Here is a 22621-nt window from a genome sequence, read left to right as displayed (position 1 = left end):
TGTGCCACCCTGGTACCCCCCTGAATTCATTTTTGGATTGTTCATTGCAAGTATATAGAAATACATTTGGGGATGCCTGGCTGGCTCAGTTGGTACAGTATGTGACTCTTGATCTTGAGGTTGTGAGTTCATGGCCCACGTTGGGTGTAGAGCTTACTTTAAAAAAATACTATTGATTTTTATATATTGATTTTATACTCTGAAAACTTGCTGAACTTACTTATTAACTCAAATAGTTTTTTTAGGAGATTCCTTTGGATTTTCTATATACAAGATTATGTCATCTGCAAATAGAGATTATTTATTTCTTCAGACATCTTTCTTGGGGGAAAGCATCTATCTAGTTTTTTACCATTAAGTCTGATGTCAGCTTTTGGGTTTTTGTAGATGCCCTTTATCAGGTTGAAGTTCCCTCCTATGATCAGCTTGTTGAGTATTTTTATCACAAAAGTGTTTAAATTCATGGTGCTGAATTTTGTCAAATGCTTTTTCTGCATCTAATGAGATGATCCTTTGGTTTTGTCCTTTGTTACGTTAATATGATGACTGATCTTTAGATGTTAAAACCCATTTGGTCATGATGTATAATTCTTTTTATATGTTGATTGATTTCCTCATATGTTGAAGATTTTTGTGTATATATTCATGAGGGATGCTGATCCTATGGTTTTTTGTGTGTGATGTTTTGTCTGGTTTAGGTATTGGAATAATACTGGCTCTATAGAATGAAGCGGGACGTGTTTCCTTCTGTTTTTTTGGCTTATGATGGATTGATATTAATTCTTACTTAACTTAAAATTGGTAGAATCTATTTGTGAACCCATTTGGGCCTGTGCTTATCTTTGTGGGATGCTTTTTAACATTTTTTATTCTCCCTACTTGTTGGTCTGTTCATATATTGTATTTCTTCTCGAGTCCTTTTTAGTTTTCATTTTTCTAGGAATTTCATCTTATTTGTTAGCATACAATTTTTCATGTTACTATTTTACAATCCTTTTTATTACTGTAGTTCTTAGAGCTTTTTCAAAGTATTTTGGGGTGTTGTTTTCCCTTCCCACATCCAATTTGCTTTTCTTCTTCTAGGAATTCTTCACAGCTTTGGTCAGCTGACCCTTCTTATCTTGCATCCCTTTTGTGTCTCAGTTCTAAAAATTTTTTTAATGTTTATTTATTTTAGAGAGAGAAAGACAAGAATGAACAGGGGAGGGGCAAATAGCGGGCAACACAGAATCCAAAGCACGCTCCAGGCTCTGAGCTGTCAGCACCGAGCCCAGTGCAGGGCTTGAACCCACAAACTACAAGATCATGACCTGAGCCAAAGTTGGACCCTTAACCGACTGAGCCACCCAGGCACCCCTCTGTTCTCAAAATAGCTTTGTGCTACTTAATGGACTCAGTGGTAAGAGTAGGTTGATGGAGGCCCTCAGTCTGATTGTCATCCAGATGTAATTCTATCACTTTGTTTCTTGGAAATTTACAGCCATATTTTAATTTCTTACTATAGTGTTCATTGTTTCAAACAATTGATGGTAAAAATAATCAAGTCTTTCTTTTTACACTGTTCAGATTTTACTCCAAACAAGTAAATTTTTATTTGTATTACTGATTTGCATTTGCTTGATCTAGTTTCAGAAGCCCTACGGGTGGCAACTACTAGCCCAACTGCCAATACTACTGGTACTGCTACCTCTACCACTGTGGGTGCAGTTAAACAAGAACCTCCCTGCTCTACTTCATCTGCAATAAATATCCTGGAAAATATAAACTCTACAGAACCCCCAAAGCCCTGCGAATTTGATGGGCTTCCTTCAGACCAGTTTGCAAAAGGACAGGACACTGTTGCCATAGAAGGTTTTACAGATGAGGAGAACACAGAAAGTGGAGGAGAAGGCCAATACAGAGAGCGTGATGAATTTGTGGTAAAGATAGAAGACATAGAGACTTTTAAGGTGATTTAAATGTTCACAGGTGTAAAGGTCATAGTTTAGTGGGCATGTCCTATACTAAGCCTTCATAATGACTAATAGTATGCCTCTGGCTTGAACTGCAAAAAGTTATATTTTTATAGTTATTCTGTTATAATTGCTAGATAATAAAATCAAACTAGCAGATGTCAGATATTTTGAAAAAGCAGTTTAAAATTATTTTGACTTTTTTTGAGTTTTGCATATTTCTGACTAGTCAGTATGCTGCATTTAGGTGCTAGTAATGAGAGCAGTTTTGAAATGTTAATGTTTTTGAAGGTTCCCAACTCAATTGTATTGTTAAGGGGTTGGAGAAAATGGTTATTTTTTTTTTACTTAAAAGTTTAAAGAAAGTAATAGGAATATAAAATAAACACAGAATTCACTTATTTTCATAATTTCAAATTATAGAACCATAGGTAGAATGGTAAATTTCATACCAGACGATTTTAGCTGTGCTTAAAATAATATATTTTTGGGGTTTTTGTTTCCTTTTGATTTTATTTTTGAATTGGGGTGGAGAGGAATGGCATTAAAAAGTATAATGAGGACTATAATATAACATTCAAATTGTCTATATGCCTTCCATTCACAATTAACTACTGTTAATATTTTAGCATATTTGTTTCTGGTCTTTTTGAATATATACATACTCTTGTAAAACTGCACAAATAATGTATCAAAATATCATTAGGGGAAAACTTTCCAGTAGTTACACAAAAGGGTAATGAGCTACTGTACATGTTGGTGTCCTCCCTATTTCTGGAAGAATTTTAGCAGAGATTGAATAGCCACCTTATAAAAATTATTGCAAAAATTCAGCTAGGTTAAAAATAATAGCTATATAGGTCATTCATTTTTCTTTTAGTTCTAAGATTCTATAAATCTAGAATATGTTGCCAGTTTTTAAAATTATAACTGATTCCACATATTACAGGAGGCTTTAAAAACAGGAAAAGAACCCCCAGCTATTTGGAAAGTACAAAAAGCTTTATTACAGAAGTTTGTTCCTGAAATTCGAGATGGACAAAGAGAATTTGCTGCTACAAATAGTGTAAGTAAAATGCTTGGTTACATTAGCCTTCCTATTTTTTTGACAAAACAGTTATCCTGGGAAAAATAAAGGATGATTTAAATTTAAGTGTATTTTTATTATTTTTTAAATATTTATTTTTGAGAGAGAGAGAGAGAGATAAAGAGAGATCAAGAGCAGGGGAGGGGCAGGGAGAGTCAGAGACACAGGATCCAAGTAGGTTCCAGCCTCTGAGCTGTCAGCGCAAAGCCCGACACGGGGCTTCAACTCAGGAGCTGTGAGATCATGACCTGGGCCAAAGTCAGATGCTTAACCAACTGAGCCATCAAGATGCCCCTAATTTTTTTTTAATGTTTATTTATTTTTGAGAGAGAAAGAGAGAGAGGGAGACAGAGTACAAGTGGGGTAGGGACAGAGAGAGCGAGAGGCACAGAATCTGAAGTAGGCTCCAGGCTCTGCACCATCAGCACAGAGTGCGACACGGGGCTCAAACCCACGAACCATGAGATGATGACCTGAGCTAAAGTCAAACACTTAACCAGTTGAGCCACCCAGGCGTCCCTAGGCGCCTCTAAATTAAATGTATTTTATATTAAGCATTTCTGATATAAAATTTGATAATATAATACTCTGATAGTCTGATTATAAAACAGAATCAGTATGTAAATACCAGTTTTTAAAAATTAAATCACTTTATACATATATATATATATAAAACCTTTTTTAAAAAAATGAATTAGTTATTAGTCTATAAAAAGTTCATACGGAATCAGGGGCTGCTACTATATTGATTATTCTGCCAATCAAACATCCCAATTTATCAGAAGACTTACAAAAGTGATTCTTTTATACTTATGTAGTTATTTAACAGCATTGAGTAAGTAAGCATCTGATGATTAGCCAAATGATTAGCCAAATGTAAGCTTCTATGTAAGGGCTTACAGTCAAGAATGAGACTGAGATCATTTTTATTGAGGGTGAAAAGTAGCTTGGCCAGAGATGCATTTTGAAAAACTTAAAGGATGCTAATGTAATAGTCAAGCCAACAAATATTTTATGTACAGAATGTATAAGTATGTAATTCATAGTGTTTCTTTCCTTAGTACCTTGGATATTTTGGAGATGCAAAGAGTAAATACAAAAAGATATACGTGAAGTTCATTGAAAACACAAACAAAAAGGAATATGTCAGAGTGTGTTCCAAAAAGCCAAGAAGTAAGCCTTCACAAACTATCAGGTATTTATTTTCATATGTAATATATATATATAAGGCTTATTTTTGGCAATGTCTTTTATTTTAAGTTAATTTTATTTTAGTAGTCTCTACACCCAGCATGGGCTTGAACCCAGAACCCCAAGTATGTGACCCCAAGTCACATGCTCTTTTGACCAAACCAGTCAGGTACTCCAGCAATGTTTTTTTTTTTATTTTTGTTTTTTAATTTTTAATTTGTTTTTAACTTTTGAGAGAGAGAGAGCACAAGTGGGGGAGAGAAACAGAGAGAGACAGAGAGAGAGAGAGAGAATCTTTGGTAGGCTCCGAACTCAGTGTGGATCCCATGACCCTGGGATCACAACCCAAGCCAAAATCAAAAGTCAGACATTGAACCAACTGAGCCATCCAGTCATCTGCCCACACCCACAATGTCTTATACAAAGAATCACATCAGTTAAAGAGCCTAACATTTTTTCATTATATACAAGTCTAAAAATTCAGTGTCTGCTATAATAAGTGATTCTTTTTTTTTTTTAAATATTTTAATTTATTGTTGAGACAGAAAAAGATAGAGCATAAGCAGGGGAGGGGCAGAAAGAGAGGGAGACACAGAATCCAAGGCAGGTTCCAGGCTCTGAGCTGTCAGCACAGAGCCCTACGTGGGGCTCGAACTCAAGCCTGTGAGATCATGACCTGAGCTGAAGTCGGACGCTTAGTCAACTAAGCAACCCAGGAGCCGCAATAAGTGATTCTTTTTGAAGTAATGAGACCAGAGCCGTAAAGCTCATGACCATCTGTGGTGGGATAGGTACTCTTTTCTTTCCCAGAAGCCTTTTGGTGTCACCCTAATGTAATGGAGGGAAAATAGATTTAGAGTCAGGAGGTTTGAATCCAGCTTTTTATGACCTAGAGTAACACAACCTTTTTGAAGCCCTCTTTTTTATCCATAAAATGAAAATTAAAATGGAGTGTCAAATTTAAAATGAAATAAATTTTAAGAAAAAACTCTAAAACCTATATATTACCAGGCAAGTGTACAATAGAATTATCATATATTAATGTGATCTGGGTTGTCTGGAACATGGATCTGGAAGACAACTGACCTAGCCACATTCCTGTGATCTGTATGGGAAAAGGGGGTATGACCCTAGATATTCTCAATCTAGTGCTGGTAAGGTCTAGTTTGATTAAGATTCCAACTTATTAGAAGCAGTGCACCTTATTTTTATGATGGAATTTTATCCACTCAAATCTCCAGAACTAACACAGCAAATCTTGAAGGGCTCTAGGACAGATGTAGTTGGTCTCCACACCAAAACTTGCTACCACAAGAATCTGAGAGTTTCAGATGGTCAGAGTTACTACATATGGCTATTGATGGTTTATCATGCATTACTTCCCAAAGCCCTTTGATCACCTGTTGTACAGCTTCATCCTCAGGAAAATGAGTTCATAAAGGGAGAGAAGGAGTGAAGAGAGAGAAATAGGGATTAAATTAATAGTCCTTTAATAACTGAATACTGAATGTCAGTGGTAAGAGGGTATTTCAAGAGAATTTGTCGGGAGGAGGGTGGGAATCATCATTGGAGATGTATGGGACTTGGGCTTTATTTTGGAGATGTTGGTGAGGTAATTATACTTTTTTTCACTAGTGTTATTCATTTTTGGTCTAATTTATTTTAATCTGACAAGATTGCAGTGTGTTAATGAAGTTTGTTTGTAACATTGCAGAACTGTTCAGGCTAAACCAAGTAGTAGCAGTAAAACTTCTGATCCTCCAACACCAAAAACTACAACTACAAAAGCCCCTGCAATGAAACCCAAAGTTAAACAGCTGAAAGTAAAGGCTGAGCCACCACCAAAGAAGCGGAAGAAATGGAAAGAAGAGTTTTCATCATCCCAATCTGACTCCAGTCCTGAGATCCATTCTACTAGTAGTGATGATGAGGGTAAGTTCTCTATGAAGTGAATACCTTGGTAACTTTAGATTATCTACATGAACAGAGAGAAGCAATGATATTCACAATTCAAAATTGTTTTATTCCTCAGGGGATTTACCTACCTAAGTTCTGCCTAGGCTTTTATAAAAATACATTAAAAAATAAATACATATATACATACATAAATTCTCATTCTTTGAACACTAATTGAAGTACACTTTGCCCATACATGCAGCCTTGTAAAATAGAAAAGAACAGTGAACTGAAAGAAGACTGCTGCCATAGTCATGCCAGTTATCTCGCCTCTTTGGGTAGGATGGGGATTAGATCAGGTCATTTATGCTGAGTCCTGTAATCTCTGTAGTTCTGATCTTCAGTCTATGTTTATGCTGGAAGAAAAGAGTAAAATGAGCCTAGGAGGCAGAAACTCTGAAACTATAGTTAATAGGGTATAATAATGTATATAATAATGTATACTTATATGGAATATAAGTATATGGAATATATTTGGAATATATGGAATATATTTGTTAATTATATAATATAATGTATACTGCCGTATATCTGCCACTAGCCAACCAGTACCCTTGACTAATCTAGGTGACCTCTGTGCCTTAATTTTTTCTCTTTTATAAAATGAAAAGGTTGAAATAGATCAGACTTTTTGACCTTCAAACCCTTTTATACTCTTAAACCTGTTAAAAGACACCAAAGAGCATTTTCATTGGTTAGATACAGATACAGATACATTGATTTATTAGAAACTAAACCTGAGATAGTTGTAAAACACAAGAATATACTAGTGCACATTCCATTAGTCATCAGATTGTTGTGAATATAAGTAAGAAATACCAAGCAGTTCATTCTAGAGCAAAAGTTGGCAAACTGGCCAGTGGGTCAAATCTGACCTGCAGCCTATTCTTGTAAATAAAGTTTTAATTGGAATGCGGATTCATTTACATATTTTCATATAGTTGGTTTTCTACCACAGTGGCAGATTTGAGTCATTGCTACAAAGAGCATGTGACCGTTAAAGCCTCAAATATTTACCACTTGGCCCTTTACAGAAAAAGGTTGGTGACCCTTCTAGAGCATCAAGTTGGAGGTAGGCAGAAAAAGTTGAAAGGATGATAGAAGGCCGGATATGCCAAGCTAAAGCTAAAAAGCCTGGGATCCTGTAAGCAAAGGAGAGTCCCTGGAAGGATTTGAGTAGGGAGCAACATGTTAAAATTGGAATTTGTATTACAAGACCTCATAGTTCAGGTATAAATTGAAAGTCTGAAGTTGGGGCAGTAGGGATGGAAGAGGGGGCACATGAGAAATTCAGGTTGAATGTAAATGGTGAATTATGTGTTGGGGTACTATTGAGGTTGATGACCAGGTTGGATTCTGACATTACAAGCTCATTGCTTGGGAGCTTATCTTAAAGCTTATTTGAACAGAAAGAGAATGGTAGGGCATCTGGGTGGCTCGGATGGTTAGTAGTTGAGCGTCTGACTCTTGATTTTGCCTCACATCATGATCTCAGGGTCGAGCCCCATTTTGGGAGCCTACTAAAGATTCTCTCTCCCCCTGCCCCTTTCCCCAGGTCATGTTCTCTCTCTCTCTCTCTCTCTCTCTCTAAAATTAAATAAAAATAAAAAAATAAAAGCTACTCATGAAGTTTGCACATGAGAATTTATAAAGAAATGCAGTGCTTTGGGCCATCTGGGTGTTTAGTCTTGATTTTGGCTCAGGTCATGATCTCATGGTTTGTGGGTTTGAGCCCCGTGTCAGGCTCTGCACTAACAGCACAGAGCCTGCTTGGGATTTTCTGTCTCCCTCTCTCTCTACCCCCCACCTCCCCACACCCAAAACTTAAAATGGAAAAAAAATTGTTAATTCTTTTTTTAAAGATTAAAAAAAAGATATTCAGTGCTTTGAGTGTGTATGGAAGGCAATACTTGTAATTTTTGTAGTTTGCTTTCCTTTCTATGGTTTAGAATGGAATGGTGTAGGTTCTGAATTTGCACGCAATTATACCGCTTCCTTAAATGACATTCAAGATGTTTTTCTTTAATGGTGACTTGAGTTGCCACTAGGTGTCACTAATAGGTAAGCATTTTTATTGTTTTTGATTATTTCTTAAAAGGCAAATATTGATAATAAACATAGATTTATACATTGGTGGTTTTTAAAATTATTTAAGAGTTTTTTATAATCTTCGTATTTATTGAGGATTCCAAAATACTTGTGCTTTTGTGGGCTATATGTATTGACATTTACCAAATGTCTATTGAGATAATTTAAAAAAAATTTTTTAATGTTTATTTATTTTTGAGAGACAGAATATGAGCAGGGGAGGGGCAGAGAGACCCACACACACATATAGAACCTGAAGCAGGCTGCAGGCTCTGAGCTGTCAGCACAGAGCCTGAGGCGGGGCTCAGACTCATGACACCACGAGATCATGACCTGAGCTTAAAGTCAGACGCCTAACCAACTGAGCCACCAGGGTGCACCTAAAACAAATTTTTAAAATATTTATTTAAAGTAAACCAAGGGCCATTCAGGTTGGCCCAGTTGGTTAAGCATCTGACTTTGGCTGAGGTCATGATCTCGCGGTGTCTTGAGTTCGAGCTCCGCCTCGGGCTCTGTACTGACAGCTCATAGCTTGGAGCCTAGAGCCTGCTTCAGATCCTGTTTCTGTCTCTCTGTCCCTGCCCCGCTCAAGCTCTGTCTTTCCCACTCTCTCAAATATAAAATAAACATTAAAATAATAATAATAATAAAATAAACAGATTACAGCGGTGCCTTGGTGGTTCATTCTGTTAAGCCCCCAACTCTTGATCTCGGCTCAGGTCTTGATCTCATGGTTGTGAGTTCAAGCCCCGCGTCGGACTCTGTGCTGACAGCTCAGAGCCTGGAGCCTGCTTCAGATTCTGTGTCTCCCTGTCTCTCTGCCCCTCCCCCACTCGCACTCTGTCTCTCCCTCTCCCTCTCTCTCAAAAAAATAAAAATAAAAACATTTTTTAAATGTAAAAAAATAATAAAATAAACCCATTACTTATTAACATTTTTAACTACTATATTTTCCTAACCTAACAGAAGAGTAGCATTTTCATGTTTGCTTCTACATATATTATTTCAGCTAATGTATAAAAAGAAAACCCAGACTTATATAGATTTTTAATTACCTTTTCAGACAATTATGGATATTTTTATTATTTGATACTCAAAAGTTTTTTATTTTATAAACTTGACCAGTAGTAGCTTCTTCAACTTCTCATGCTTATTACATTAAAATTTATTGGTTTCTCTTACCCCTTGAATGTATCTTTAATCCATGAATGATTTTATCCATTCTGCGTGTGAAAATATCTGTTAGCTCATTGAGGTATATATTCTATTTCATTTTTTTCCCACATTTTATAAGCTTGGGCTAAAATATATATAACATAATATTTGCCATTATAGCCATTTTTAAGTGTACATTTCAGTAGCATTGATTATATTCACACTGTTGTGCAACTATCACAACTATTGTCAAGACATTTTCATCACACCAAACAGAAACTTTGAAACCATTAAGCAATAACTACCGATTCTCTCTTTCCCCCAGTTGTTGGTAATCTCTAATCTAGTTTCTGTTTCCATGAATTTGCCTACTCTAAATATCTCATATAAGTGTATCTGTCTTATTTCACTTATAATGTTTTCAAGGTTCATCCATGTTACAGCATGTATATGAACTTAATTGCTTTTTACAGCCAGCTATTCCATTGTAAGTTTATGCATTGTATGTTCATTTATCTTTTCATCTTTTGATAGACACATAGATTATTTCCACTTTTTGGCTATTGTAAATGGTGCATGCAATGAACATTGGCATACAAATATGTTTGTGTCTTTTTTTGATTGTTTTGGGTGTATACCTAGGAGCGGAGTTGCTGGGCCATATGATAAGTGTATGTTTAGCTTTTTGAGGAACCACCAAACCTTTGAAATACCCCAATGATTGCACCATTTTACTTTACTGCCAGCAATGCGTAAGGTTCCAGTTTTTTCACATCCTCACCAACACTTGTTATTTTTTGTTTCTGGTGGGTTGTTTTGTTTTATTTTTTATTGTAGCCATCCTAGTAGGTGTAAAGTGGTATATGACTGAAGTTTTGATTTGTAGTTCCTTAACAACTAATGTTGAGTATCTTTTCAAGTGCTTACTGTCCATTTCCTTATCTTTGAAGAAATGTCTATTCTGATATGTTGCCTAGTTTTAATTAGGTTATTTCTTCTTTTGTTCTGAAGTTGTAGGAGTTCTTTATATATTCTAGATAATAAACCCTTACCAGATGTAGGATTTAAAATATTTTATCTTATTCTTTTGATAATGTCCATTGGTGCACAAAAGTTTGAAATTCTGGGGCACCTGGGTGGCCCAGTCAGTTGAGCATCCAACTCTTGATTTCAGCTCAGGTCATGATCCCAGGTTTGTGGGATTGGGCCCTGCATCAGGCTCCACGCTGAGCTTGGAGCCTGCTCAAAATTCTTTCTCCCTCTGCCCCTTCACTGCATGCTCTCTCTCTCAAAAAAAAGTTTGAAGTTCTAACGAAGCCAAATTTCTTTATTTTTTCTTTTATTGCTTAGATTTGGTGTCGTATTAAGAATCCATTGCCAAATACAAGGTCACGAAGACTTACCCCTATATTTCCTAAGAGTTTCATGAGTTTATTTTTTTTTATTGTTGGGTTTTTTTGTTTTGTTTTGTTTTTAATGTTTGTTTACTTCTGAGAGAGACAAAGCGTGAGCAAGGGAGGGTCAGAGAGAGGGAGACACAGAATCTGAAGCAGGCTCCAGGCTCTGAGCTGTCAGCATGAAGCCCAACACGGTGCTGGAACTCACAAGCCAACTTACAAGCCACGAAATCATGACCTGAGCCAAAGTCGGAAGCTTAACTAACTGAGCCACTCAGGCGCCCCTAAGGTTTATTTTTGAGAGAAAAAAGAGTGCATGTAAGTGGGGGAGGGGCAGAGAAAGGGAGACAGAGGATCCAAAGTGGGCTCTGTGCTGACATCAGAGAACCCGATGCAGGGCTCCATGAAATCATGACCTGAGCTGAAATCAGACATTCAACCAACTGAGCCACCCAGGCACCTCTAAGAATTTCATGATTTTAGCTCTTACATTTAGGTCATACATTTTTACAGTGTAACACTAATATTACCACTGATCTCATCAGTGAATTCCTTAAATACGGGGATGTTGTCAAGCTCACAGCTATAGATACATGTTTTCCAGAATTCTAATTTTCATTTGAAACCTGAAATTTTGGGGGCGCCTGAGTGGCGCAGTCGGTTAAGTGTCCGACTTCAGCCAGGTCACGATCTCACGGTCTGTGAGTTCGAGCCCCGCGTCGGGCTCTGGGCTGATGGCTCAGAGCCTGGAGCCTGTTTCCGATTCTGTGTCTCCCTCTCTCTCTGCCCCTCGCCCGTTCATGCTCTGTCTCTCTCTGACCCAAAAATAAATAAACGTTGAAAAAAAAAATTTATAATAAAAAAAAAAAAAGAAACCTGAAATTTTGGGAGTGCCTGGCTGGCTCAGTCGTGGAGTATGCGACTCAGTCTCAGAGTCGTGAATTTGAGCTCCACATGGGGTGTAGAGATTACTTAAAAATAAAATCTTTTAAAAAAATAAAAAAATGAAACCTCAAATTTTGTCATTGTTAGTAAATGCTGTCGTTTGTTTTCTTTGAATGACAGGTTCATTTCATTAATTTTTGAGAGAATGTCTGCCAGATACCTGAGTCTGAATAGGCATGGTGTGTCTGGCAATCACTCTTTCAAATGAAAATGGTTGTCCCAAGGGGAGAAAAGGGTCTAGTTCATCTTGTAACTCAAACAATTGCATGGATGCGCTTCCTGGAGATAACCATCATACTTTAAAACAGAAGTGCTTCATTTGTACCTCTAATTTATCACACAGAATATTGAGACATTTACTCAAGAGTAAAAAATTTAATGCAATTAATCATTTTTACTGCTTCATGAAAAACTATTTTTTTCATTTTTTTAAGTAATGTCTACCCAATGGGGCTTGAACTCAGGACCCAACATCAAGAGTCACACACTGCACCGACAGAGCCAGCCAGGCTCCCCAAGGACTATTCTTTAAAAAAAAAAAAATTTTTTTTAATGTTTATTTATTTTTGAGAGAGACAGAGTGTGAACAGGGGAGGGACAGAGAGAGAGGGAGACACAGAATCTGAAGCAGGTTCCAGGCTCTGAGCTGTCAGCACAGAGCCCAATGCGGGGCTCAAAGCCACAAACCACGAGATCATGACCTGAGCCAAAGTCAGATATTCAACGGACTGAGCCACCCAGGTGCTCCTCCTTAAGGACTATTCTTATTTGAAACTGGCTTTTTTTCCCCTTTAAATGCATGTCAGGGAGATGGCAAAGTATATGGCTACTAGTGCAATTTGGTGCCACTGCTTTGAGTCATACTAAGTAAGGCACCAGCATTTTTACCCATCATTATTTTTACAAATGTCAACAGAGTAAAAAAGTCTATAGCATTTAATATTTTTATGAAAACAATTTTGACATCATGAAAAGGATCTTGGAGGAAACCTCAAAAGATCCTTGGACCATACTTTAAGAACTGCTTTAAAGGCTGTGATAATAGTTAAATAACAAATATTCAACCAAGTAAGTTTTAAACATATTGGCTTTTTATTCAATTAATGGATCAGGCGGCATCCCATCTGGCAAGTAGAGGGGAACTCCAAAGGGCTATAGAAAAGGAAAGGTTTTAAAAGTAGAGAGGGAGTGGTAAAAAGGAAATTATTAGCAAAAATCCACTGTTTTATGCAAGGTCACCCTCCTAAGTGGAACAAAAAGGATCTATCAGTAAATTTCCTAGTGCTGACCAGGAAATTCCCATGTTAACTGGGTAAAGGTTACATTTCTGGAGTTTGAAACTGCAGTTAGGTTAGGTATTATTATGTCCTGGCTTATGTCCTGGTCCTGTTATTAAGTCCTGGTAATGACTTGGGGCCTTATCCTAAGTGACACCATTTTGGGCCTGTGTGTGTATAAAACAAACAAACAAACAAACAAACAAACTTCTTTTTTACAAGTTATGTATTTTAATCAAAAAAGTAAAAATTGAGACATTTCTAATCTTGAAGTTCTTGCCATTGAACTTGAGTGAAGTTTTCCTTGTGTATGGGCTATTTTATATTTTTTTTAAAAATGTGAATATGCCTTGGCTCCAGACCAGAATTTTACAGTAATTTAAGTGTAGAATTAAAAAAAAAAGAGATGGCTGTATATTAACTCATACATTAGATGTCTTATGTAGTTTCTTCAATCTAGAGAAACCATCAGTTCTGGAGTAGCACAGCCAGGGGAGAACAAACAGGTTCCTGTGGGGCTGATGTTTACCAATGCTGGGCTAGTATTGGGCTTCAGAGTCACCTGGGAACCTTTAGAAGTATAATATTTAAACCTCATCATTACTGCTACCACCACCTACCCACCCACCCCCACCAAAAGATTCTGTTTTAATAGTCTAGCAAGCTGATTTGTTTTGTTTTGTTTGTTTTGTTTTGTTTTATGAGCTCTCTAGTGATGGTGATGTGCAAACCAGCTTTGAGAATCTGTAACCTGGGGTGTTTTTAAAAGCCAAATGTGAGAAGCTTGAATTTGAAGAAATTTTATCTACAACCTTTTATCTGCTTGTAGGCTCTTTTTATAAATGTGTTTTTTAAATTTATCAGGAAGAATATTTAATATTTCGTCTTTTCACTCTCTCAGAATTTGATCCTCCAGCTCCCTTTGTCACTCGTTTTTTGAACACAAGAGCGATGAAGGAAACCTTTAAGAGCTACATGGAATTGCTTGTTAGCATCGCTTTGGACCCTGACACAATGCAAGCCTTAGAGAAGAGCAATGGTACAGTCTGCTAAGTAGTACTTTCTTGGTAGTGCTTCATGGATCTTCTTTATTCTTATCTGTTAGTTATGTGTTTAGTATGTAGGTTTTCTAATAGATATCTGTATATTGTCAGTTCACATGTTCATGATACTGATTCCTGTCTTTTCATGAATTGTCAATATTTGAACAAATTTATATTGAGGGATTTTTTTAGATTGAATGTATTTTTATTGATTCCTACTCATGGGAAAATTATGTAACTACCCACTAGTTTCTTTCAATTCTAAATCTTTGTCATCCTTATAACATTTCACTAAGTGTCTATGTTACACGCAAGGTCCAGAGGTCAACACATTCTGCTTTCTAATGATTGGAAAGATGAAGTGGATAATAATGGTATAAAGATTAAAATCACATTATTTGTGTCTCATAAAAGATACATCACCAAATAATTATATTCTAATCAATTAATAATAAAACAGTGTATGCATTAGGTTACATTCATTAATATTATTCCTTTATATTCTTCCTTTAGTAACTTTTCCTTACAGTAAAATAGAGATGAGATTGATATCTGAAATAACTGGTGACTCATATATTTAATGTTGCTTGCTAATATTTACTACTCATCTACTGTAGCATTCACCAAGGAAGCTAAAAGAGGGAATGAAAGGGTTGTTAATGAGTCAGTTTCCATCACCCTCCTATCAAAATGATTGTATGCATGTATGATCAAAAGATAGTAACAAAAATCACTAACAATATACTTCAACAGTAATGCCTAATAATACATATGTTATTTCCACATACTTTGATATACATTATTCTGTTTTACTCCCAAAACAATTCAGACAGCCATTTTGTGGATGAAGACAGGCACCTAGAGGTTAAGTGTCTTGCTTAAGAGCCCACAATTTGCATGTAGAAGCAAAAGGATTACAATCTCAAGTCTTCTAATTTTTGGTCCATTGTTTTTTGACCGTATCAGAGACAGTAATCCATTCATCAGTCTAAAATTTTAGAGTCCTGTAGACCTGGAAGAGACATTAGAGATTATCTAGTCTAAAACATTTATTTTGTAGACTAAGGTTCAAAAAGATTAAATGTATTTCATAGTTATAGAACAACTTAATCATTGAATAACCACAATTAAAACCCATAGTTAATTCCCCACATCAGTGTTTTCACCATTAAATGTTTTCTCTCAATCAAAACCCCTTGCATCATACAACATACATTGCCTTAGTAATGGCAATTCCTGGGTAGTTGTATTTTAATTGATTTTTTTTTCTGTTGCTTATCATTGTTTTCTGATTTTTCTCTATTTGATATAAGGGGGAAAGACTTTAATGGTTATATTTTATTTTTTTTAATGGTAACATTTTTAAAATATCCACAGCTGTTTAAACCTTGTTTTGTGAAATGTAAATTCTTACAGTTTTTGAACAGATTTAATCACTACTAGAAAGATAAAAGAAAACTATCACAGTGTGTATCTAAGGTGAGTGACCTCAGAATGCATTCCTCACTAAGGACTTTTTCTTCAATTCGAGGAAGTGTTCTTCTGCTGGTCACTGCTTGTGTTTGTATTCCAAATATAAAGAATACTTTTATTCATCTATGAAATTAGCGGCCAGATTCTGAGGATTACATATACGTTTTCAGAATGGTCATTAAAGGTAGTGTTATAAAATGTATTATTATGCTGATAATTTGAGAAATAATCTAGTAACCTAAAATATTTAATACAGCACCAAAAGTAATTAATTCTCCAATGAAAGTGCTTTTTTTTAAAAAAGATCTTAAAGTTTTAGAGGGGTGAAAAAGAAAGTAAAAAGTTTTGGTTAGAAATCTTTATCATACTTTTACTCTCTCCTTTTCTGAAATAACTATTTTGACTCCTCTGTTGTGTTTTTGAAACTGGATTTTGATCATTTTTCTTCCCCTACTTTTTCTTTGGCCCAAACTACAGTTAAATTAAGACTATCATATTTGGTATTTTATAGATTTTTATAATGTCAGATAAATCTATATTTTGTAATATGATTATTGTTCAGATGATAAATGAGGTCTGGAGAAACTAAGCAGTCTGCTCACTGGTCATGGTAGCTGTCATCAATCAATTCTGGTGGCAAAGACAGGGCTAAAACCCAGGACTTCTGATCCTGTCCTCATACTATGCTGTTTCTTTCTCAGGTTGGCTATTGCAAACCTATTTTTTCAAGTTACCTTTTGTTCAGAAAGCTACATGTCCAGTATTTTTAAAGTAATATTTACATACACCAATGAATTTAATATCTTAGCTTTGAGGAAAACTTGGATTTTTAACAAGTTTTTATGTTGATAGTTTATCCTGTTACAATAAATTTTTATCTTGTTTTAGATGAGCTCCTTTTGCCTCATATGAAAAAAATAGATAGTATGCTGAATGATAACCGAAAGAGACTTCTTTTGAATCTTCATTTGGATCAGCCATTCAAGGTATTTCCTTCAGATGATTTATTAGCAAACTCACTGGCAATCATAGTCTTAAGAATAATAGGCAAGAAATTTATGAAAGTCACTCTCAGTTTTATAAAATTTTCACCAAATGAAAATTTAGTTTTTATTCATTATGAGTCTGTTTAGCTTGTCTTTTCATTTTATTAAGCTATTAAGCAGATTCTTAGTGTTAATCATTTGCTTTTTTTTTTTTTTTTTTTTTTTTTTGCTTAAGTTCATTTTTTAGGCTTTTATATTTATCTAGAATTCCTGCTACATAATAATTTCCAAATATTTTCAAAAGTACTTACTTGGGGTGCCTGGGTGGCTCAGTCAGTTGAGCGACCGACTTCGGCTCAGGTCATGATCTCGCGGTTTGTGGGTTCAAGCCCCGCGTCGGGCTCTGTGCTGCCAGCTCGGAGCCTGGAGCCTGCTTCTGATTCTGTGTCTCCCTCTCTCTCTGACACTCCCCCATTCATGCTCTGTCTCTCTCTGCCTCAGAAATAAATAAACATTAAAAAAATTTTTTTAAAAAAACAAAAGTACTTCCTTTAAACTACCAAATTCCAGTCTTATTTTTCTTTTAAACCTTTTCAAAATTTTCACATTTCATCTATAATTAGAATTGTCCTTTTCTTAGCATAGTTATAAAAATTTCCTTTATTTGTCTGATTTACTCAATATCTGAGGAAAAGTTATCTTAACATAATGGTAGATATATATAGTTTAAATTGGTCTTGGTGTCATCAGAAATATAGAACAATAAGAAGCTAATCTAAATACAGAAAAATTTATCACAGAAGCTACCTAGTAATCAAGTTTTTCCAGCTTTTCCTTTTTTTCTTTAATTTTTTTATTGTTTATTTTTGAGAGAGAGCACATGTGTGCTCACACAAGCGGGGGAGGAGGGACAGAGAGAGAGAGAGAGGGAGACACAGAATCCGAAGCAGGCTCCAGGCTCTGAGCTGTCAGCACAGAGCCCGACGCGGGGCTCAAATTCACGAGCCATGAGATCATGACCTGAGCCGAAGTCGGACGCTCAACCAACTGAGCCACCCAGGTGCCCCGAAATGTTATATGTTATACTTTTAATAAGAAAAGCTGAGGGGCTTCTGGGTGGCTCAGTCGGCTAAGCATCCGACTTCGGCTCAGGTCATGATCTCACGGCTCGTGAATTTGAGCCCCGTGTCGGGCTCTGTGCTGACAGCTCAGAGCCTGGAGCCTGCTTCGGATTCTGTGTCTCCCTCTCTCTCTGCCCCTCCCCCGCTCATGCTCTGTCTCTCTCTGTCAAAAATAAATAAACATTAAAAAAAATTTTTTTTAAGTATAACATATAACGCTTAGAATCTTCTGATCATATCTACCTTGGGAAAAGTTTTTTTATACATTTGTATATCTTTTCATTTTTATAAATAGAATTTCTTTTTTATTTTTCTTTAATGTTTATTTTTGAGAGAGAGGAAAGGAGGGGCAGAGAAAGAGGGAGACAGAGAATCTGAAGCAGACTCTGGACTATCAACTATCTGATATCAGTGCTATCAGTACAGAATCTGACACGGGGCTTGAACCCACAAACTGTGAGATCATGGCCTGAGCCAAAGCTGGATGCTCAACTGACTGAGCTACCCAGGCACCCCTGGACTTTATTTTTATAGCAGTTTTAGGTTCACAGCAAAACTGAACAAAGTACAAAGAGTTCCCATCTACCCCACATGAACAACCTGCCCCATTATCAACATCTCCCACCAAAGTGGTATATTTGTCACAATTGATGAGCCTACATTGATGTATCTTTTTTTTTTTTTTTTTTTTTTTTAAATTTTTTTTTCAACGTTTATTTATTTTTGGGACAGAGAGAGACAGAGCATGAACGGGGGAGGGGCAGAGAGAGAGGGAGACACAGAATCGGAAACAGGCTCCAGGCTCTGAGCCATCAGCCCAGAGCCCGACGCGGGGCTCGAACTCACGGACCGCGAGATCGTGACCTGGCTGAAGTCGGACGCCAACCGACTGCGCCACCCAGGCGCCCCCATTGATGTATCTTTATAACCTGAAGTCCACAGTTTGCATGGACTCTCTTGGTGTTGTACATTCTATCAGTTTGGAGACGGTATAATGACATGTTATCTACTATTAAAGTGTTATACAGAGTACTTTCACTGCCCTGAAAATCCTCTTTGCTGTATTCATCCCTCCCTACCCACTTAACCTCTTGCAACCACTGATCTTTTTACTCTCTCTATAGTTGTACCTTTTCCAGAATGTCCTATAGTTGAAAACTATACCGTATATGGTCTTTTCAGTTTGGCTTCTTTCACTTAGTAATAAGAATTTAAGATTTGGGGGCACCTGGTTGACTCAGTTAGTAGAGCATGCAACTCTTATCTAGGGGTCATGAGATCAAGCCCCACATTGGGTATAGAGCCTACTTAAAAAATAAAAGGGTGCCAGAGTGGCTTAGTCAGTTAAGCATCCAATTCTTGATTTCAGCTCAGGCCATGGTCTCACAGTTCGTGGGATTGAGCCCCCGTCCCATAACAGGCTCTGCACTGACAGCGTGGAGCCTGCTTGGGATTCTCTCTTTCCTCTCTCTCTCTCTCTCTCTCTCTCTCTCTCTCTCTCTCTGTCTCTGCCCCTTCTCTGCTTGCACACATATGCACGCACACTCTCTCTCAAAATAAATAAACATGAAAAAATATAAAAAAATAAAGATCTGTAAAATAACTTGTTTTAAAAAAAAAGAATTTTTTCTGCCATGTCTTTTTATGGCTTGGCAGCTCATTTCTTTTACCACTAAATAATATTCCATTGTCTGAATGTACCACAGTTTATCTGTTCATCTACTGAAGGACATATTTGATTGCTTCCTAATCTTGGCAGTTATCAATAAAGCTAGTATATAAACATATGTGTGAAGGTTTTTATGTGGATGTAAGTTTTCAGCTCATTTGGGTAATTTGTATAGCTTTTTCACATCCCTATTTTATCCAGACTCCACATAAAAGTGAAAATTGGCTTCATTTTACTAGGTAAAAATTAAGGCTCTGAGATTGAGTTCAAAGTTAAATGACACTAGAGTTGCCTGGCTGGCTCAGTCAACAGAGCATGTGATCCTCAGGGTCATGAGATCTAGCCCCACGTTGGTTACAGAGTTTACTTAAAAAAATCAAAAGTTAAATGACACCAAACTACTAATAGTCCTGTATCATTCACAGACGTGCACTTTCAGACAAAAAAGTCAAAAGGTACTAAGAAGCCTGGTACTAAGAATTTGGTCTGCAGACTACAGTCCAGTATTTTCTGCTTAACTGCTATTATCAATTGAAATTTAGAAAATACCTTGCTTTCTGCAGAGAAGGGAATGCTTTTAGATGTGTGTTTTCTAAAAGTTTACCAAATCTTAAAAATGAGCAGTTTGAGGTACCCCCCCCTTTTTTTTCAAGTAATCTCTATACCCAATATGGGGCTCAAACTTCCTCCCTAGAGATCAAGTCTCCCGCTTTACAAACTGAACCAGCTAGGCTCCCCTTGGCTAGCCATTTAGAAATGTTAAACCCGTTCTGGGGCACCTGGGTGGCTCAGTCAATTAAGCGGCCAACTTCAGCTCAGGTCATGATCTCAAAATCATGGGTTCGAGCCCTGTGTCAGGCTCTGCACTGACAGCTCAGAGCCTGGACCCTGCTTTGGATTCTATGTGTCCCTCTTTCTCTGCCCCTCCCCTGCATTTCCTCTCTCTCTCTCTCTCTCTCTCTCTCTCAAAAATAAATAAACGTTAAAAAAAAAAAAGGAGGGGCGCCTGGGTGGCTCAATCAGCTAAGCGTCTGACTTCACCTTAGGTCATGATCTTGCAGTTTGTGGGTTCAAGCCCTATGTTGGGCTCTGTGCTGGCAGCTCAGAGCCTGGAGATTGCTTCAGATTCTGTGTCTTCCTCTCTGTCTTCCCCTTCTCACTCCCCGTCTCTCTCTCAAAACATTTGTGTGAAGGCTTTTGTGTGGAAAAAAAAGGGGGGGAATGTTAAACCAGTTCTCTAATAACTTGTATTAAAATAAAAGCCACCACTTGAAATTTAATAGACTCTGTAGATATTTAAAGCTTATGCGATAGTTTATAATGAACAACTGAAAAATTAGTTTTCATATTATTTTCACAGAAAAAAAACAATTTCTAATTTTGAAATTAGTTATTAATTTTTATTATTTTCATTTACAGCGTTTTGCATTTTAAAACCAAAATACAAACAGTAGATTGTAAAAGATTGTCAGTCCTTTAGAAATAATTAACACCATTACTCGTGATGATCTTAGTAATTTTAGGAATCCTAAAGCTTTTTGAAGTAAATCATGTTCTGTTTTCCTCAGAAATCCATGTGCTTCCAATCATCTTTAGCATCTTGTCACAGAAAGTACTTGGGAACCCATACAGAGTTTGGAAGAGGTGGCCCTAAAGGTTGTAACTGTTTATAAAACAGTATAGCCTGTCAAATGGTAATTACATTCTGAATAATCAAAATAATGGAGGCACTTGAACCTGTATATTGTCAGAATTCAAAATAGTAAATGATAGTGGTTACTCAATTTAATCTTTTAAAACAACTTTTTCTTTTTCTTTTTTTTTTTTTTTAAGTAAACTCTATGCCCAACATAGGCTCAAACTCACAACCCTGAGATCAAGAGTCACACACTCCACCACCTTAAAACAATACTTAAACTAGTTAAATTTAGCTATAAAGATCATTCGTTATTGTTTGTGGCTTTTCATGATTTACCAAGTAGGTAAGGGCATAAATGTGCCAGTGACTTTTAAAGAATGGATTAGAGGAACACTTGGGTGGCTCAGTCAGTTAAGTGTCAGACTTTTGATTTCAGCTCAGGTCATGGTCTCACAGTTCCTGAGATTGAGCCCCATGTCAGGCTCAGCACTGAATGCGCAGAGCCTGCTTGGGATTCTCTCTCTTCTTTAAAAATAAATAACAATTAAAAAAAAAAGTGTGAACTAGAATTGGTTTGGCTCTATGACCACTAACTTGTCAGTGAGTAACTACTGTGTCATTGTGGCCAAAAAATTCATCAAGACCTGTTTTAGACTCTCTTAACACAACCGTAGTCAAAAAAGGCAGAGGAGTAGTGAAGCCAGAGAAGTATTATGATGCTGCTCATTTTCACTGTTCTCATCCTCACCTGTGATCCAGTGAATTCTTTATAGCAGGGGTTGGCCAAGTTGAATCGGTAGAGCTTTGGAGAAACATATGTCCCTCTTTCCCCTACTTTGAAGCCACAGAGAGGCATTACTAGAACTCCCTGCCTCATTAAGGAGTCCCTACAGTGCCATGTGCTGTTGGCATAAAGCAGGTCATAAGGCTCACTCAAATTTAAGGGATGAGGAAATAGATTCCACATCTTGATGGAAGAGCTACAAAGAATTTGTAGCTATGTTTAATACCCGTGTATATATCTGTATTGTATATATTTACCACATGCCATCTGTACCCTCTGCATATTCGTGTGTGTACTAAGCATAAATGTATGTATGTATTTTTTTCTGTATTTTTTAAAATAAATTTTGAATAGCTGAAAGTAGTTTAGTTTTCTTCTGATGTCAGTTATTTTTGCTTTATTTTAAAGAATGCTTTGGAAAGTTTTCCTGAACTAACAATAATTACCCGTGACTCTAAAGCAAAAAGTGGGGGTTCTGCTATTTCTAAAATCAAAATGAATGGCAAAGCTTATAATAAGAAAACTCTAAGGACTTCTAAAACAACCACCAAATCTGCACAAGTAAGTAGATATTGATTGATAAAATTATACCTTTTCCACTTAATATAATTCCTATTTAAAACATTGAAACAAGCAAATATTTTACTAAATTTTGTTGTAAATATGAACTCTTTTCAGATACGCATGAGCAGCTCCAGCTCAAGGAACAGGGATTTAGTCTTATTCTTTGTGTTTCTCCATCGTCCAGCAGGGTATCTGCATGTAGTTAGTGCTCGCAGATTTTTAAACTAGATTAATAGGCAAGGAATCACCTGATGCCTGTATTTATATTTTATATATACTTTTTACCATTGGATA

The 22621-nt window shown here is 36.6% G+C and overlaps 1 protein-coding gene across 4 annotated transcripts in view; it reads left to right on the top strand.

Moving 5' to 3' along the window:
- QSER1 (glutamine and serine rich 1) overlaps positions 1-22621 on the top strand; it is an 82422-nt gene that overhangs the window by 54131 nt on the left and 5670 nt on the right. For 3 of the 4 annotated variants that reach the window (XM_086677729.1, XM_086677732.1, XM_086677731.1), the window contains 7 exons: positions 1627-1949; positions 2902-3018; positions 4101-4234; positions 5945-6162; positions 13950-14087; positions 16453-16550; positions 22172-22324. In XM_086677729.1, coding sequence (XP_086533855.1) covers positions 1627-1949; positions 2902-3018; positions 4101-4234; positions 5945-6162; positions 13950-14087; positions 16453-16550; positions 22172-22324 — 1181 coding nt within the window. Of the gene's footprint in view, positions 1-1626; positions 1950-2901; positions 3019-4100; positions 4235-5944; positions 6163-13949; positions 14088-16452; positions 16551-20908; positions 21035-22171; positions 22325-22621 lie in introns of those variants that run through there. The other variant, XM_086677730.1, reaches the window with a different exon arrangement.

Source organism: Puma concolor, chromosome D1, assembly GCF_028749965.1.
Source record: "Puma concolor isolate L17-30 chromosome D1, mPumCon1.1.hap2, whole genome shotgun sequence".
Classification (NCBI taxonomy): domain Eukaryota; kingdom Metazoa; phylum Chordata; class Mammalia; order Carnivora; family Felidae; genus Puma; species Puma concolor.
Note: the sequence above shows the minus strand (reverse complement) of the source record. Positions and strands in the feature narration are given on the sequence as shown.